Here is an 18,635-nt window from a genome sequence, read left to right as displayed (position 1 = left end):
GTTTGTACAAAATCGGCTTCGTAAAAGCCGAATTTGTCTAACTAAATCAGGGGTGTCCAAACTTTTCCCACTAAGTCACATACTGTAAAATGATATGACACAGGGCTGATTTGACCCATTTTGTGCCTGATATGCTCAGATCAATTCAACTTACTGTATTATAAGATAAATAAGCTTTGTGTTATGGGTAAAAAAGAACATTAAAATATGTAATACTTCAACAATAACGAATAATTATTAGGAAATAAGCCTTAGCCGGTACATTTTGCTGGCTATAATGTCCCACATTATTGCAGATAAGTGATATTGTCAACATTATTTTCAGACCCAATTAAGCACTAATATAATCATCATATATAATAATGCAAGTATTAATTTTAAACACAATAAACTTGTATTTCTCTTTAGGTTTTTTTTTAATCGTGGAAATCATTTTTAGTTATCCAAAATAAGTATTGAAAAATAAAATGGACTCTCAACCTCTGTTAGCAAAACATTTTGAAGTGCAGTTTTTCCACCAGTTGGAAAAACTGTGTCGGCTGGTAGGTTTTATTGATATTTTTTTTGTTGCCATTACTTTCAAAAAAATTTGGCACACTATACTTGCTCGTTCGTCTTTGTCCATGGGCTCACATTGCTCATGGTTTGAAGCCGAAATATTCGCACTCAATTGGCTTTACAATCAAGACGAACATTGTGGATGTGTATCTTTTCATTGTATACATTCTGATCTGCGTATTTTCTTTGTCACCTTTTTAAAGGTGTGCCTGGACGATGAGCCCCACGACTTCTACCTGCCATAAGGTCATAAAAGGGAAAGCAAGCGGAGTCATTTGCCAGGACTAGACTAAGCGAGAAGATCCCCACGAGCGCGGAACCATGCCCCTGCCCTTTGGCTTGAAACTCAAACGTACGAGAAGGTACACAGTTTCCAGCAAGAGCTGTCTGGTCACTCGCATTCAGCAGCTCAATGGAGAGTTTGTGGAGTTCACGCTGTCAGTGGAGAGTACAGGACAGGAATGTTTGGAGGCGGTTGCCCAGAGACTGGAGTTAAGAGAGGTATGTTTGCATTTGAAATGTGGGATTGTTTTTTCCTACATTGCAACAAGCTTATTTACTCATTTGCATTTGTCGCATAATTGAATAGTCGCAGCAAGAATGTGAATTTAAAAGCTTCCCCGATGTCTTAAGATTTGAAAACCAACCACAAAATCCATCGCTGCAGACGAACAAAAATCCAATCATTGAATTGTCATGCGAGTCATCAAGCATATTACACGCCATATCCATTCATCCTACAAGACCTCAGCTAAGCGATCATCAAAGCAGGAACTCCTGCACATGTTTAGCTTTTTTTTGGTATTTTGGGGCAAAATCTTGTTAACATTGAGAAGAAGAATATAAGGCTAGCCAGCTACTAGCTATCAACAGACTTGTTATCCAAGGTAGTTTTTTGTTGTTTGACTTTTAAGTAATTAACTTATTTTTACACTTGTGCAGTTTTGTTTAAAACATACTTTTTAAAGACTAATTGTCCTTTTTAGGGCTGCAGCTACAGATAATTTTAGTAATCAAGTAATGTATCAATTAGTTTGATTAATCAGATTAAACACACACAGCCTCAATGCATATTTTAAGGAAAGCAGTTGGAATTTTACTGCTTAACATAATTGTCATTCTTTTTTTTGTAACAAACACACATAATCAACATTGAAAGTAAATAATAAAAAACATTTCAAAAAACAAACCACGGTCCCCACACACCATCGCTTTCATGTGCGCTCTATTGCAGAGGCCATGCGGGAACTATGTTCACATTTATAGTTCCGGGCACTCCATTTAGTCCGAAATTTATCAATTTGTATTAGTTGCACTCATTGAACGATTAATCGAAGCAACATATTATAATTTGAAGCTTTTTTAAATCGAATTAATCGATTAGTCGTTGCAGCCCTAGTTGTTTTCCTGTTTTGTTTAATCATATTTTCACAGTAATGAACTCTTGCACCTGTGTGACGGTAAGCATGGTAAAATGGTACTTTGAATATGTAAACAAAAGGTTATACTGACTTTCTAGAGATATCCTGATACTATCCAGCACTTTGTTTCCAATACCATTATTTACAATCTAAAAGCAAAACTTGATAATGCTAGGGATGGGTACCATTCACATTTGAACCATTAGGGTACCAATTCCCTGTACCTGGTAATCGATATCGGTACCTTAACGGTACCAATTTTCAGTACTTTCTTGTTTGTTAATAGATATGAATTGTTTTTGATAGAAATAATTTTTTTATTGCAAAATTTAAAAATGAGCTCGTTATAACTTCTGACCAGTTGTTATATCTTGTTTTATTATCATCATATTATCATTTGAAAGTACATTATGACACTAAGTTGAAATTATTAGAAAGTTGAAATTACAGTTGCAAGTCTAGGACATTAGATGGCAGTAATGTATAGCTTGTTGGTGTTTTTGTTTGTTGCACCCTAAAAAGTAATAATACTGTAAGTATTGCACTTATTACGCACCAGCTGTTTGATTGTAACTTGCATCTTAGTTGTAGTTATCATTAACAAATTTGGAGGTGTTGAAATCGCCATGTGAAATTGCTAATGTGAATTGAAGTGAAATGCTCTTTTTCCCTCGCGACTCAGAGTGCTTTACATAGTTAAACCCATTATCTACACCAGTGGTACTGGTCCCCAACCACCGGGCCGTGGATCGATTGGTACCGGGCCGCACAAGAGAAAGAAAAAAAGTTTTTATTTTTTTATTAAATCAACATAAAAAACACAAGATACACTTACAATTAGTGCACCAACCCAAAAAACCTCCCTCCCCCATTTACACTCATTCACACTCAATCGCACAAAAGGGTTGTTTCTTTCTGTTATTAATATTTCTGGATCCTACATTATATATCAATATAGATCAATACAGTCTGCAGGGATACAATCCGTAAGCACACATGATTGTATTTTTTTATGATAAAAAAATAAATACCAACCCCACGTCACGCACAACCCAGGTACCATAACATAGCACGGTTGGATACTACGTAAATCGGTGCCTGGATGGACCCGCGGGATTCGATTGGTGCCAAAAAAGTACCGGATTTGTACCCATCCCTAACCGCAGCCATAGTAACTAGTTATCATGACACATGACCACACCAAACGAGCATTATCTATTTATTTGGGCAAGTTCCACCAAGCCAACACTATCTGATATTTTTTGCAGAAAAACTAATACCGATATGATCGATTATTTGATTTTTATGCCAATGACAGATTTCAATGTAAAATATGATGTGACAGTTTGACCCTGGGACAGACTAATTACATTTCCATTACTTTCTATGGGAAATGCTGTTTTAAAATCAGCATTCTAAAACTTGTACAAATAGAACAATGACGATTTTGACACTGTCCCTTTTATTACATGCCGTGTGTTTTCTCCACTGTGTTGCCAGATAACATACTTCAGTCTGTGGTACTTCAACAAGCAGAACCAGCAGAGATGGATCGACCCGGACAAGCCCCTGAAGAAGCAGTTGGACAAGTACGGGGCGGAGCCAACAGTTTACTTCGGGGTTGTGTTTTACATCCCAAGTGTGGTGCAACTGCAGCAGGAGATCACCAGGTGACACAGTTTCTTAGTCCAAAAATTATCTGCATGTGAACTGTCTTTATCTTAAAAAAAAGGGTCAGTCTGTTTTGGAACGCTATTTGATAACAAGCGACAATGTGATTACTTAGCTACTAGCATTAAAGGCCACCGTCCGTCTCTTTTATCTTTAGCTCCATTTTGTAGTACCAGTGTACATCACTGCGTAGCATACTACCGTAATCAGCACTGATTCAACATGAGTTTCCTCAAAGCTTTTTGTCATTTATTGACTTCACGTGCGTCGTGTGATTATTCACAGATACCAGTATTATCTCCAGCTGAAGAAGGATGTTCTGGAGGGCCGGATCTCATGCACTTTAGAACAAGCCATCCGCTTGGCTAGCCTAGCTGTGCAAGGTACGTGTGAACTGTTTTGCATGCGTCTGCTTTGAGACAAATGAGCCGTCTCATCTGTCAATCAACACCGGCATGAAAAATAGTGGTTATGTGCAGGATTCGATGCCAACATCATTGACCTTATAATTACCACTTGACCTCAAACAGTGGCTACTTATTTCACAACTGTGCGTACTAAGCGACATGTTTCTCCACCTGGTGATGAATTGAGGCACAAGTTAAAGAGGGGGCCACTATTTGAAGAAGTACTGTATTTGTTGTCTTTTGGATGCTTGTGTGTCAAAGCCCTGTAAGATGAAAATAAATGTTGTATGTTTTTATTATCACACATCAGTGGCTTGTAAATGCGTGCGAGTGCAACTTCCACCATCATCACACATCTCAAAGCTGTAAACAAATCCTCCAACCTTATAGCCAGCCAGAAGAATCTCAAACACTGCTGGCAAAGTTATAACAAGCACTGCACTGCCTCTCTAGATTGCGCAAATGGTTATGGTATTAGTTCATTTGGAACATGTAGACAGTTACAATATGATACATCACATACAGTATATCCAGTTTCTCATCAGAGCATGTCCGAAAAGGTGTAGAAAGAAGTAAAGTTTATTTAATCCTACCCCTTTTCCGTTTCATAGAAATTTCTAACACATTTGTTTGTACATAATCTGTAACACAAACATAGATAAATAAATGAGTAAGTAAATAAACAATAGCTGAGGTTCTCATTAATAAATAGTTACGGTAAGTGGTGAGTCACCATGAGATGAATATGATTATCTCATTTTCAATAAGGTTCAAAATGTTTTATCAAGATTCTTCTTCCTTGTACTTTGAAAACACTTTTACGTTTGAAGAGTTTCTTAAACTGGATCATATTAGTACATTGTTTGACTTCTTTGCTTAAACCATTCTACAATTTAATTCCACATACTGATACACTAAAGGTTTTCAAACTGATACACTAAACGTTTTAAATGTTGTGCATGCATACAAATGTTTTAAGTTACATCCAACTCTGAGATTATATTTCTCCTCTTTTGTTGAGGATTGTCGTACATTCTTGGGTAGCAGGTTATAATTTGCTTGGTACATAATTTTAGCTGTTTGCAAATGCACCAAGTAATTGAATTTCAATATTTTTTTCATTCAATAAATAAAGGGTTTGAGTGTTGTTGATATCCGACATTATGTGTTATTCTAACTGACCTCTTTTGTAACACTGTTAGTAAATGAAGTATATATTTGTAGTTATTTCCCCATATTTCTACACAATAACTCAGATACGGTAACACTAGCGAGCAGTAGAGAACATGGAGTGATTTTTTTTATGTCCAGAACATATGTAGTTTTGTTCAATATCAAAGTATTTCTTGCCACGTTATGTTGTGTTTTAATGAGATTTCCAGTTCATTTTATTATCTGTTATTACGCCAAAAAACGTGATTTGATTTTTGTTTACCCTGTCAATTTCTACGTTGTCTACTTGTGTTTGACTTTTTCTTCTACCTTTACCGAATAGTGTTAATTTAGTTTTACTGAGATTCACAGATAGTCTGTTTTTGTCAAACCATCTTTTGAACTTATTAATTTATTCTGTTATTATTTGTATTAGCTTCTGTGTTCTCTCCTGAACAAAACACAGTCGTATCATCTGCAAATAATACTAACTGTAATCAGCTTTTCCTTTTACAATTGTGAAAACATAAATCAGATGGTGTCCCTGGCAGGGACACTGGAGCGAAGGGCAGGCATTGCTTTCGAATATTGCTGATGCCGAGGATAGTGAGCATAGCTTAGAGTGTTGCCAACAGGCAGGCTGGAGCTTCAACAGTTGCTCAATAATATTGAATTAGTGTTTTAGCTTGTTTATAAGTAAAATTTGACACGTGATTGTCTTTTCCTCTGTCCATAGCGGACTTTGGTGACGTAGACCGTTACGATTCCCAGGAGTTCCTTCAGAAATTAGCGCTATTCCCCATAGTAAGTCTTTTTCTTTTCATCTGCAATGAACTCACATGTTGTTCACATGTACTCGCTTTGCATCAACAAGGTTTTGTCCTTTCAGGATTGGATCCAGGAGGAGCGAGTGCTGGAGGAGGCCACTCAGAAGGTGGCCCTTCTCTATCAGTCCTACAGGTGAGCTTTAGCATATGTAGAGTCAGTATTTCCATGCATTAAATTAGGCTCAATTCAAATACCCCTCCTTCGCCCTTGTTTTTGCACTCCCTCTTTGGTTTTGCGCGTGCACGTCATTCAAGAGACGTTCAAATTATCCGTCAGGCAGGGGGGAAGGGCTAAGTACCTCCTTTGAAGCGAAGTGAGCTCGCAGACTCCCTACACTGTCGAGTGTGAGGAGAAAGATGGCAAACCTGAAAGCCAGAGAAGCGCACACATGTAAGTAATAAGTGTAATTAATGATTTTCATCATAATGACACTAATAGTGTTAGTCAGAGTTCAAACCATCTTAATATTGGCTTCAAACACAAATACGCAGTAAAACACATTTTACATACCGCAAGCTGAAGCGCCAGCACTTGTATATTTCTTCTAAACAGTCTTCTTCTTAGTAAAGACAGGCGAAAGAAAATAAGAAGAGCACAAGCAAAGCTGACTGCATCTTGAAAGTAAACTTTTGTCGCATCTGCCTTACGTTACTGTTTGCAAACCGAGTTCTCTACATGGGAGTCCAACACACCGCTCTTTACTACGTTCTTCCCAGGCAAAGAAGAACACGGAGGGTGCTGTTTATACCAACAAGCTTTCAAATTATAGATGTAGAAGATGAAACTAGCCAATTTTCAAAATGTATGACAAAATAAAAACCTACCGCTTTAATAAATGGTCAGAATGTTCTTAAAGAAGACACTTTAAATTGGGGCTTGACAATTAATCACATTTTGATTTTGATTTCGATTATGGCTTCCCACGATCATCAGAATATTGGGAAAAAAAAGATTACCGGTAATAGGACGCGCAACGTGCATGCAAATTTCAGAGCTTGTGACGATGAAACAGATGAGCATGAGTAAAAAAAAAAGAAGAGCATGTGTACTAAAAGTTTGGGATCTGCTACGTTTTATTTGACACAGCGCTAGTATGCCTAATCAATATTCACTAAAATTTATAAAGAAGTGAAGGCATGGGATTTCCGCGGTTACGTAATTGCGGATAATAAAACGGAATCCGCAGTTAAACGCAGAATATTATGGAAGTTGACATTAAGGTAAGTGAAATGTTGTCATTGTGAGGAGAAAGAACATTTGTTTGGGAAATTCATGTGTCCGGGACCGCTCATTCATCCCCTGAACTAAACCATGTGGAAACGGCCACTTGAAATAGCTACTTAACTACAAAGCTAAAGCGAGCAAGAACAATCCATACAACTACAACACATCTCATCTGCTTGTGTTGTTGTGAACGACATTATCGATGTAAGATCAGTGTACAAACAAGACAGCAGTCGCAATGTGAGTCTTTTATTTTAATTTTATGTATATATTTTTTTTAATTAAACAGCCTCAAGTCCTCGCTACACGTCAAGCTCAGAACAAGAGCAGGCTCCCCCCTCACAATAAAGCGCTGTGTACAGCATCAGGTCTGACTCCGCTAGCAAAATAAAAGTTTCAATGTACCTTACACAAGCATAATGTACTTAAAGCATGCATTGATGCTTTACACTCTTATTATGCCTTGACTTAAAATACTGGTCAAAATTTCCCATAGGTGTATTGCACCAATAAATATGAAGGGTTTTTCATTTAATTAAAAAACATTAAATACGATTTAAAAAATGACACAAAAAGCATGCACTCTGTTGGTAAAATAAATGTACCGGTATGTAAAAAACGGAATTCCAAAAAATTGAAACGAAAAAACTGAATTTTATGTTGTTGTTTTTTAAACTGCTATTGTTACTTTAATTTATTGTTATTAATATTATATTACTTGTTGTGGTTTATTTCTTACTCATTTATATCCTTAAAGTTGAGTTTTGGTGGTAGAAATGTATAATTGTGTTTATTAATTGGGGTCAAATATTAATCAAATTAATCTTGATTATTATTTTTGCCATAATCGTCCAGCCCTACTTTAAATACATGACACGAAGCCAGCACATCCCGGTTGGTGGAGAGAAACCTCTAAACAGGCGTATTTTGACATAAAAACTTTTTTGTATACACAAAATAATTAATACAGAGTAGAGTTTGAGTTTATGTCGAACATGCATGCATACAACATGATACATCACAATTTCCAGTTTCTGTATTCAACGTTAGAAAAGGAGTAGGAAGAAGCAGAGCTAATTAAACCCTACCTCTTTTCCTTTACATAGCAATTGCTAACTCTTTTGTTCACTTCCTGTTCTCAATTTATTCACAATATCCTCCATAAGTAATAACATTAAAAATAAATAAATAATAATTAATGAAGTAAGTTATATTTCATATGGTGAAATTAATGGGTATGTCTCGTTAGCCATTAGACAAAAATAGCAGTCGACCACTTGACTTCAAGACAGCATCAATCTCATTTAGTCAAAACATCGACATCGTTGTTCATACTTTTAGTGATGTTATAAATTAAATGTCCATTTATAACTATTTAGACGTCATTGACATAAAAAAAACAGTATTTCACTGCGTAGTGAGTAACAACAGTAAATAGTCAAAGCAGTTCAACAAAATAACGATCATTTTGTATGTCTCTGATGATCATAATAATCACAAGTGCATACTTGCCAACCTTGAGACCTCCAAATTCGGGAGATGGGAGGGGCGGGGTTGAGGTGGGCATGGTTAGGGGGTCGGGGTTTGGTGTGTTGTAGCGTCCCGGAAGAGTTAGTGCTGCAAGGGATTCTGGGTATTTGTTCTGTTGTGTTTATGTTGTGTTACGGTGCGGATGTTCTCCCGAAATGTGTTTGTCACTCTTGTTTGGTGTGGGTTCGCAGTGTGGCGCATATTTGTAACAGTGTTAAAGTTGTTTATACGCCACCCTCAGTGTGACCTGTATGGCTGTTGATCAAGTATGCCTTGCAGTCACTCATGTATGTGTAAAAAAACGTATATATTATGTGACTGGGTCGGCACACTGTTTGAATGGAGGGAAAGTGAATGTGACGACAGGTTGTAGAGGACGCTAAAGACAGTGTCTTTAAGGCACACCCCCAATATTGTTGTCTGGGTGGAAATCGGGAGAAATTCGGGAGAATGGTTGCCCCGGTAGATTTTCAGGAGGGGCACTGAAATTCGGTAGTCTCCCGGGAAAATTGGGAGGATTGGCAGGTATGCAAGTGTAATTTTAAAAACATAGAAGTGGAAAGTTGTAGTTATTTGTTAGCTCCGGAGCTCGAAAGCTACTAACGCTAGCTTATTAGCATGTAGCATACTCTTCTATTTACCGTAATTTACGGGTTGTAGATTGCACCTGTTTTTTAACCAAACCCACCTAATTTTTGGACAAATTGTATTATGTACATCTACTAGGCGCACATGTCAGTTAACCGCAGGTGTACACATTATAACATGACTTATTTACACAGGCGCTTGTTCATTCACAAGTTTAACAAAATACAGTACTTCTAACACGGCAGAAAGTAGCCTGCTGGGAGTGCTGTTTTTGTCGTCCTCTACGCTCCGAAACCGGCAGTCCACTGTTTCGGGGCCTGTTAATGATGGTGGATTTTTGTTCCTTGCGGCAGGTTTTTCTTTTTTCAATGGTCGGGTCGATATTTTTTGGCTTTGAGGTACGTCGTCTACATGTAGTCGACGTGCGGGCGAAAAAAACGTATTTAACCAACCTCGAAGTGATGATGCAGTTTGGGAGAATACAGCATGACAGCGAAGTTGTATTTAACATTGGGAAAAGAAGGGAAATGGCGTTACTGGTGTTCTTAATATAATGGCCTTGACGGCAGGGAAGTCACACTGGGAAAATCCTTAAATTAACTGCAACATTGATTAAAACACATTGTTCAAAGCGTTGGAAACAAGTAGCGGCTTATAGACTGAAAATTTTGGTACATTACCACATAGCTAAACAAGCTGAAATGACAACAATCTCCCCCTAGTGCACAAGAGGCACACTGCGTATGGCCAACAGTCACATTAGCATGGCAACTGTCACGTGTGGAAAAGTCACATGTGGGGGTGACAATAGAAGAAACCAAATTATTTAGGAAATCAGACTAATTTAGTGCATGGAAAGGTACTGAATGTGTCACAAAGGGGATTACACCCCTCACACTTGGAGATACTACAGCAGCTCAGATACTTCATTCTGTTCCGATGACTTTGTCATTTTCAGAGGTTTGCCCGCCCCGGAGGCTGAAATGTTGTACATGCAAGAAGTGGAGAAAATGGAGGGCTATGGCCAAGAGAGCTACCAAGCCAAGGTCGGTCGTAGTTGGAAAAATCAGGCCTGATCGCTGGCTACTGTCCAGCCAGTGTGATATATGTGTGGTTTATCAGTGTGTGTAATACAATGTCTTGTATTGAGTAAACAGGACCACACCGGCACTGACGTGACCCTGGGATCATGCCTTGATGGGATCTTTGTCAAGCACAAAAACGGCAGTCCTCTTAATTTATTTAGGTAACCATAATGTGGTGAAAATGTTAGATTAGAGCTAGTTTTGTGTAACATTTCCATTCATGTTTTACACCTAAAACATGTCCTTAACCCTTTGATGCAAAAAATGGACCCCACAGGTTGTTATTCTTCAAAATCTTTCAAATGAAAAGTTGTGATATTTTCATATTCCAGGTATTCCTCATAAAACACATTTTATTTACTTTTTCATAAATTTTAAGAAATTGCAGTTTTTGTATAATTCTGTATAATCAAAAGCAGTGCCTATGGAATCTTCTATGAACCTTAATGCTTAGCAACTCTGACATCAGATGTGTAAGTGGGACAGTATTGAAAGTTAAAGTTGCATCTTATGTGTAAGTGGGACACACTATTGACGGTCAAAGTTGCATCGGATGTGAGAAATGACTTCAGATGTGTAAGTGGGATAGTCAGAGTTGCTAAGAATTAAAGGTTCATAGAAGATTCCATAGGAACTGCTTGTGGAAGAGTGAGTAGTGATCCAAAAACTGCAATTTCTTAAAATTAATGAAAAATAAATACAATTGCAAATGGGCTCATGTCACAAACATGTTTTACGAGGAATACCTGGAATATGAAAATATTACAAATCTTCAATTTAAAGATTTTGAAGAATAACTATCCAGCTTACTGCAAAACTTATTGATTTTATTTGGAGCCATTTTTGGCCACACTCGTGGAAGAGTGTACGTATTGGTAGGTAGTGCATCCAAGGGTTAAAGGAAGACAGTCAAACATTTTCACTTTATTTAGTACATTCATACGAGTACAGATACTAAACCTCTCTCCTCTCATTTCGCTGTAACTGCAATGACGACATTTGTTTTCTTTTCTGCCCCGTCCATTTTTTTTTTGCCCGCACTTAAATTGTCCGTATAGGTGGAACGACATTAACAACATGAGTCACAACAGGTCTTTCTTTGCCCTGGAGCTGCTCAACAGAGAGGAGAGTGTTCAGTTCCAGACCGTGAGTCTCCCTTTTCCTCTGTCGTTACACCTTCTCAACATTGCACTCTCTTATTGGATCAGCCAGTCAACGAGACAATGCGCCTGTGTATGCGCTGATGTTTGGGTGTGAGCCATGAAAGTCACATAGCATCAGCTAAATGTCAGAGCGCAGGAATGCATGATTAACCCCAATCCTCATGCTCTCCTTTTTCTCTGCAGGAAGACATGGAAACGTCAAAGTATGTTTGTCGCATGTGTCTGGCCAGACTCAAGTTTTACAAGATCAACAAAAGTAGCCTGTAAGTTTCACAGGTCTAGGCCCCTTCCTGCCACTTTGGTCGCTACTTGTCTGGCAAGCGCCATTCCTGACTCCTGTCCTCATCCCCTCCTTCCTCCTCCTTAGGGAGGAGTGTGACCCCCAGCCTTCTGAGGGCTCCCAGAAGTCCCTCCTCACTCTATCCTTTCCTCGTTTTTCAATGCTCTCTCGCCCCTCTCCGCCTTCCAATAAGGGGTGAGCAGTAGCACGTTTCAAAAAAACAATGCATACTCACCGGCTACGGTATTAGGTACACCTGCAAACTCTAACAAAATTCAATGCAAGAGCCTTTATGTTTTTTAATCAAAATGTTGATTGTTGTAGTCATATATACAGAACCCTGTGACTTTGGCCCCATTTACACTGCACACCAAATCAGATTTTTTTGCCTTCTAGTGACATAGATCTGATTTTTTTTGCCAGTCTAAATGCTCCAAAGTGCTTAAAATCTGATCTTTTGGCATTAGATTCAGGCCACATCAGGAGGTAGTCCTGAATCCGATGGGAATCAGATCTTTTCAAATGTGACTTCAGTCTAAACACTATCTGAACTGTATGTGACCTGATTCTGATATTTACGTCCTCTTTGGGCGATCTACGTCACTTGTGTGCGCCGGAAAGACGCAGTTGCCAGCAGAAATGGATATTTCATCACAACACCTGGTTCCGTTTTTTATTAGAGACGACCAAATTTTCGGAGCATCACTTGTCAATAGTGCGCAAATAATAGGCTATGTGTAATATACAAATATATATTTTGATTCCGGACAAATAGTGATTGTTGAAAGACCGGAATTGACGCTGTGGCGCATTTTCTTAAATGTGAGTTGAAAAATAAAGATTGCGCTGATCCACGCTGATGTCCGTGTCTCCTCTACTTAACAGCCATAGAAAGATTACAACCCCCCCAAATATATTAGACTATATAAATCCATTCATACATCATAATACTTTCATTTACTTTCCCGTAAAAACACTAATTTTGAAGTTGTTACGACTTTTATTTTATTTTGTAATAGTAGTAGCGACTTCATTCCAGTTAACTTCCTTTGTTTTCACTATCGAAGTGCACATGCAAGGCCACATTGGGGCCACTTTGGGGCGTGTGTGCATTTTCACTGGAGTCTAATACAAATCACATTTTGCTTGCAGTTTAAACAGTCAGCTGGAAAAATCAGGTCTCAAAAAAATCTGATTTGGGCCACTTTGGTCTGCAGTGTAAATGTAGTCTTTATGATCATGATTCATTTATCACAACAAACATGAACCAAAAAGCTTCCAAAAATGTTTGCTAGCTTGACAACAAATTAAAGCAAATGTCCTAACAGTCGGTAAACCCCTGCACCGCCAAAAACCCTTAATTGGGACACATTTTGGAAACTTATGATACAATAGAAACAGCTCTCAGTACTTGTACACCACAACAATAAACATGAGCATTATTATTTAAGCAAAGCCAGCATTTTTAATGATACATGAAAATAGGTTTAGTCAATTATCAGGTAACTTCAGCCTTTGCCTCTTGGTACATTTTGATAAAATCTCTAAGAGCTTGTTTTATCAGCTGTTTACGTTTTGTCTTCATCTATTACAACTAAGTTTGTCAAATCATATTTTTTAAAAATCAGATTAATCACATTTTGGAATTTGGATTAATCATTAACTCACTTGCATAATTGAAATTAAATTAAGAAAAGGCCACGATATTCGGACACAAATGCAGTTTTATTGTCACAATGTCATCCAGGAAAGATTTTAAACAATTTTCTTGAATGCAAGTAATTTATTTGCATAAAACATGGTAACAAGTTTTATGTGACTTTGTTTCAGACTGTATTTTTAGGTGAAATTTACCAGCGAACACACCAGTCGGAGCCTCCTCACTAATTTTTTCACTGACTGACTGAAAAGAACTTGTATGGTCAAAATTAGTTGTATGATTCATTTAGGTGTGCATGATTAATTCCACAAATTGTTGTGATTAATCACATGAGTTAACTCGTTAGTTTTGACAGCCCCGATTACAATAACCTCTTTTCTCTAGTGTTGCCAACTTAAAAACTAATAAAATCAAGATCACAAACTGTAAATTGTGAAAGGATGCATGATGCCCTCAATTCAGAGCAATTTACGCGTTGTAGTAAAACTTGTTCGCACTTGTGGCATAATTGTTGTTATTAGATTCTAAATGTATGCCTGCTTGTTTTTTCCACCAGACAAACACAGCCCACAGTTGTCAACACAGTCAGACGGCGGTCGTCAACCAGATTGTCTTTGGTAAGTTTTACTGTACACAGACTCTTACTTACAGGAATGTCCCGATCAGGTGCGGAGATCTGTCTGATATCAGTTAAAAAAATGTAGCGGATTTCAGGCCTGCATCTAAAACCGCAAAAAGCGCTCCGAGCCAGTTAACAGCTAAATGTCCTCTAAAAAGGTTGCAAGGTTGGTTGTTTCTTCTATTTCCATTTACAAATGTGGTAGACTATACACTCAAAGTTTGATGTAATGCCAACCCCAGATTGCGTTATATAGAAATCCTTATTTTCACCTTTTTCTTTTCGAAAAAGTTATGCGGTGTTGCTCGGCTGTCTAAACCTGCTTGGTGGATAATTCCCCGCCCCGTGACGTGACGTGAATGGTGGATTGTGCTCCCACGTCACAGAATGGGGCGGGCACTATCCACCTGTAGGTTTGGACATCACTGGGTCGATAGACTGTATATATCTTTTCTAAATTCCTTCTTTTTGGAGGCTTTCATAAAGATTTATTACTGTTTAAGTGTTACGATTTGGTCGCATTTCTGCAAAGTTCATGTGTCCTAGGATGCAAAGGATGGTAGGAAGCAGCTTGCATGTAAGAATTCTTATTTAATTCCAGTATGAGGCACAAAAACATACAGGGCATTAACCTCGTGTGAAGCTAACTGGAACTAAAAGGATCGGCAACGACGAACAACGCGAAAGTCTAATTGTGGCAATGAAGACGCATAATTGTCGCATAGAGTAAACTAACACACAACATGACTGGGAGAGACCGGTTATGTTAGTAAGTTTGTAAATATTATTAATAATTTGGTGAAAAACAAAACGATTGATTCTGGTGGAATAAAAATGGGCGGAAATTTGGGGTCCAAGGATCGATCGCGTTATATTGGACTGCGTTAAATCGAACTGCGTTAAATCGAACTTTGAGTGTAGGCTACTTGGAGCTAGCAGCTACACAACTGCTGAATACACAAGCTAGAAATATGTATATAGTTGAGTTGCAGATGACTTCATATCCGTTTTTCTTCTTAGCGGCTTAATTCACATGATGGTCAAACAATTTGAGCATAGCATTAAAACGAGAGAGTGTAGAGTTTGAGCAGAAAATGCCATATTGTCTTGTTCTTGGGTGTTCCAGTCGTTCAAATATAGAGATAGGAAATAAGTGGTTCATAAAGGTAATAAAGTCAGGGAAAAAAACGAAAGTGCGTCAAAGGCTCTTAAAAATATCGTTTTCATCATCTTGTGGAATACAATCGGACCATGCTTGTGTCTGCAGCGATCACTTTGTAAAATGTTAGTTTTGAATATTTGACTTTGATTTGTTTAAGAAACTTTATGTGATGCAATCAAGTTTATTCTCAACTATGTTAGTAGTGTTTGATAGCAGAATTAGACGTAAGAAAAGGACAAGAGATCGCGTTAGTTTGTGTTCTTTTTTGGTTGCTATGCCTAAATATAACTACAAAGACCTGGTTGTGTAAATAAACAACTTCATGTTAAGTCCTAGTAATAAATATTTTAACTGTTGGTTCAATCCACCGTATTTTAAATGTCCATTTTTATAAAAGAAACTAAAAGCTTACTTGTTGTTCGGCTTTATTCGACACGGATGACCACATCATAGCGTCTTTGGTGATATTTGTTAACATCAAGGAAATATCCCTAATAGTATTAATAAACTAGATGAATAAATCTCTCGTAGGCTCAACAGAATATACTGAATCTTGATGTTATTAGCAAACATTGCTCAACAACAGGGACATTATGCACTCGTCATGTCAATCAAATACGGTACTTACCGATGCACAAATAAGTCCAACTTTGTCATTCACGGATTAATGCCTAATTTGTGAAGCCCTCAGATGTAAAGACATTATGTGCCTCTAATCTTTTCTTCTCTAAATACCGTAAGTGGTAAATGAAGTGAGGTTGTAGCGAGCAGTAACGTCTTGGTGATGATGAATGGTTTAAATCATTAAAAAAATATTTTTCGTAAGACTGTATAAATCCACTCCATCCCATTTTTAATATTTTTTTCATGATTGCTTATATATTTGCCTGTAAACCTTTCAAAATACACCCAAATCTGCACTGATTCAGGTAAATAAACAGTAGCCTAATGGGGCTCTAGACCATCGCCTGAAACTCGGAAGAGCCCGGATGTGCCTCTACGGTTACATGATTGCAACCCAGTTATAAGTGTCCTTAATTTAACAATAATCCATTCTAAAACACAAGGTTTATCAATATATGCAAGTATAAAATAATTATAGTTGCATATTACGAACAGATACAAAGTCTCCAAGACAGAAGTGTATTAGAAAGTGTCCAGTAACAAACGTGTCCGCATCATTCAACTTACTGCATTATAAGCTTAACCTAATGAATAGTGACCACTAGTTGTCACCATAAAACAATGTCATCCCTCTTCAACTTAAAAGCAGCATCATTCCATTCCAGATGATTATTGATTAATAGGTTAGTGTTTTTCATACCTACCATTGTTAGTAATCAAGACTTTTCTAACATTCCACACTACTAAATAAGTGTGTGTGATTCGTGTTGATATCATATCGGATCAATATGAGTATTGGCCAACACTCAAGACTCCAACATTATTATTATATCTGAAGTGAAAATGCAGAGACATTTACTTATTTTTATATAAACACCAGAGTCTGTAAGTAAATCCCTTTCTTGTTGAAACTACAGCCGAAGCCTCAGGGCTACATGATGCCCCCACCACAAATGCACTACAACGGCCACTTTACAGAACCCTACAGCTCATCGCAAGGTAACATCTTTCAACACAAATGTTTATCATATTCACTATGATCATTAGGCATTGCTTATCCAGGAGAGGTTTCTCTGTCATAGACAACCTGTACATGAACAGCCAAAATGGATATTACTACCACTCCCAAACCAGCCTGGACTGCCCGCCCATGGAGTATGGCAGCGGGGGGCGCTTGCGTAACGGCAGCGTGTACAGCGCCCACAGCACCAGCTCTCTGACCAACCCGCAACACTACCTTCAGCCATCGCCCATGTCGTCTAACCCCTCAATCACAAGCGACATCACCAGGCCCGACTACATCCCGTCGCATCGCCACAGCGCCCTAATCCCACCTTCCTACCGCTCCACTCCCGATTATGAGACGGTGATGCGGCAGAAGAATCGAGGCGGCGGGAGGATTTTATCTCAAGAGCACCGGCAGAGCCACTCCATGAGGAACCTGAACATTGGGAACTCGTACGCCTACAGCAGGCCGGACCCTCTCGTTTACAGCCAGCCAGAGATCAGAGGGGAGCATGGCGGCACTGTTCAGCAGCACCACCATCACTATCCCTTCCATACGGGCAGCAGCTTCCACAGCCCGTCACCATACCACCCTTACCCCACTGAGAGGAGACCTGTGGTCGGGGCGGTCAGTGTCCCAGAACTCACTAACGTCCAGCTACAGCAAGTTCAAGAGTATCCGGCCCCCAACATAATGAGGACACAGGTGTACAGACCACCCCCGCCGTACCCGTATGCACATCCTCGGCCTGCTAACAGCACGCCGGACCTGTCACGTCACCTCTACGTCAGCAGCAGCAACCCTGACCTGATCATCACGCGCCGTGTGCATCACTCGGTCCAGACTTTCCAAGAGGACAGCCTGCCTGTTGCTCATTCCTTGCAAGAGGTATCCGAGCCTCTTCTGAGCGGACCACCGCACAGACCGACTTACCACGGCCAAAAGCGCAACTCCATCGAGGTTGCTGGGCTAGCACAGAGCCTGGAGGGGATAAGGCTCAAAGAGCGGCACATGTCTTCATCAGCGGCCGAAGCTGCAACACCTCCCCTGGTCCCACAGATAGGTCGCTCGCAAGGTTCTCAACTCAACGTCTTTTTGGAGCGCACAAAGACGGCAGACAAGGCCGACGCAAAGGACGATGTGCAGTACAGACACAAGAAATCTCTCTCTGACGCTACCATGCTGGTACACAGCAGCGGTGAGGATGAAGAGTTTGAGGAAGACACAGGGCGCCACACGCCACTCTCTCATGATGCCATAGCCGCCATAATTCCCGAACAGCCGCCACCACCACCACTGCAGCAGCAACATCACGCCTTTATAGCGCCAGCTCAACAGCAGACTCCCCTTGAGCCCCCTCCAGCATATCCGATCGGCTCGACCATGGACCCCTCGCTAGCTGCCGCCCTCACCTACAAGGTTCACCCGCTGATCCAAGAGAAAGAGCCCCCGTACCTGCCTCAAACCAGAATCATGCCCTCTGTGTCGGAGGGAGACCTAAGTGGTGAAGCTAAGCACAAATCAAAGAAAGACTTCAAGAGGCGGCCAGTGGCTGATGTACCTCAGGCGAAGAAGACCATCGAAGGTTTACCCCCTCCGGTGAGTTGTCAGAATCTGTTCATTTTCTGCCGATTATCCTGTTTAGGTCAAGGGTGAG

At 39.3% G+C, this 18,635-nt stretch overlaps 1 protein-coding gene across 4 annotated transcripts in view; it reads left to right on the top strand.

The window, feature by feature from the left end:
• ptpn21 (protein tyrosine phosphatase non-receptor type 21) overlaps nucleotides 1-18,635 on the top strand; it is a 43,336-nt gene that overhangs the window by 1,836 nt on the left and 22,865 nt on the right. For 3 of the 4 annotated variants that reach the window (XM_062041442.1, XM_062041441.1, XM_062041444.1), the window contains exons 2-14: nucleotides 762-1,059; nucleotides 3,480-3,649; nucleotides 3,936-4,033; nucleotides 5,946-6,013; nucleotides 6,099-6,169; nucleotides 10,338-10,425; nucleotides 10,537-10,625; nucleotides 11,523-11,610; nucleotides 11,811-11,890; nucleotides 11,995-12,102; nucleotides 14,124-14,184; nucleotides 16,890-16,971; nucleotides 17,055-18,577. In XM_062041442.1, coding sequence (XP_061897426.1) covers nucleotides 880-1,059; nucleotides 3,480-3,649; nucleotides 3,936-4,033; nucleotides 5,946-6,013; nucleotides 6,099-6,169; nucleotides 10,338-10,425; nucleotides 10,537-10,625; nucleotides 11,523-11,610; nucleotides 11,811-11,890; nucleotides 11,995-12,102; nucleotides 14,124-14,184; nucleotides 16,890-16,971; nucleotides 17,055-18,577 — 2,706 coding nt within the window. In that variant the 5' untranslated portion in view covers nucleotides 762-879. The remainder of the gene's footprint in view (nucleotides 1-761; nucleotides 1,060-3,479; nucleotides 3,650-3,935; nucleotides 4,034-5,945; nucleotides 6,014-6,098; nucleotides 6,170-10,337; nucleotides 10,426-10,536; nucleotides 10,626-11,522; nucleotides 11,611-11,810; nucleotides 11,891-11,994; nucleotides 12,103-14,123; nucleotides 14,185-16,889; nucleotides 16,972-17,054; nucleotides 18,578-18,635) is intronic. The other variant, XM_062041445.1, reaches the window with a different exon arrangement.

The sequence above is a fragment of the Entelurus aequoreus genome, linkage group LG03 (genome assembly GCF_033978785.1).
Source record: "Entelurus aequoreus isolate RoL-2023_Sb linkage group LG03, RoL_Eaeq_v1.1, whole genome shotgun sequence".
NCBI classification, from domain to species: domain Eukaryota; kingdom Metazoa; phylum Chordata; class Actinopteri; order Syngnathiformes; family Syngnathidae; genus Entelurus; species Entelurus aequoreus.
The sequence above is the reverse complement of the archived record's forward strand: the minus strand, read 5'-3'. Positions and strand labels throughout refer to the sequence as shown.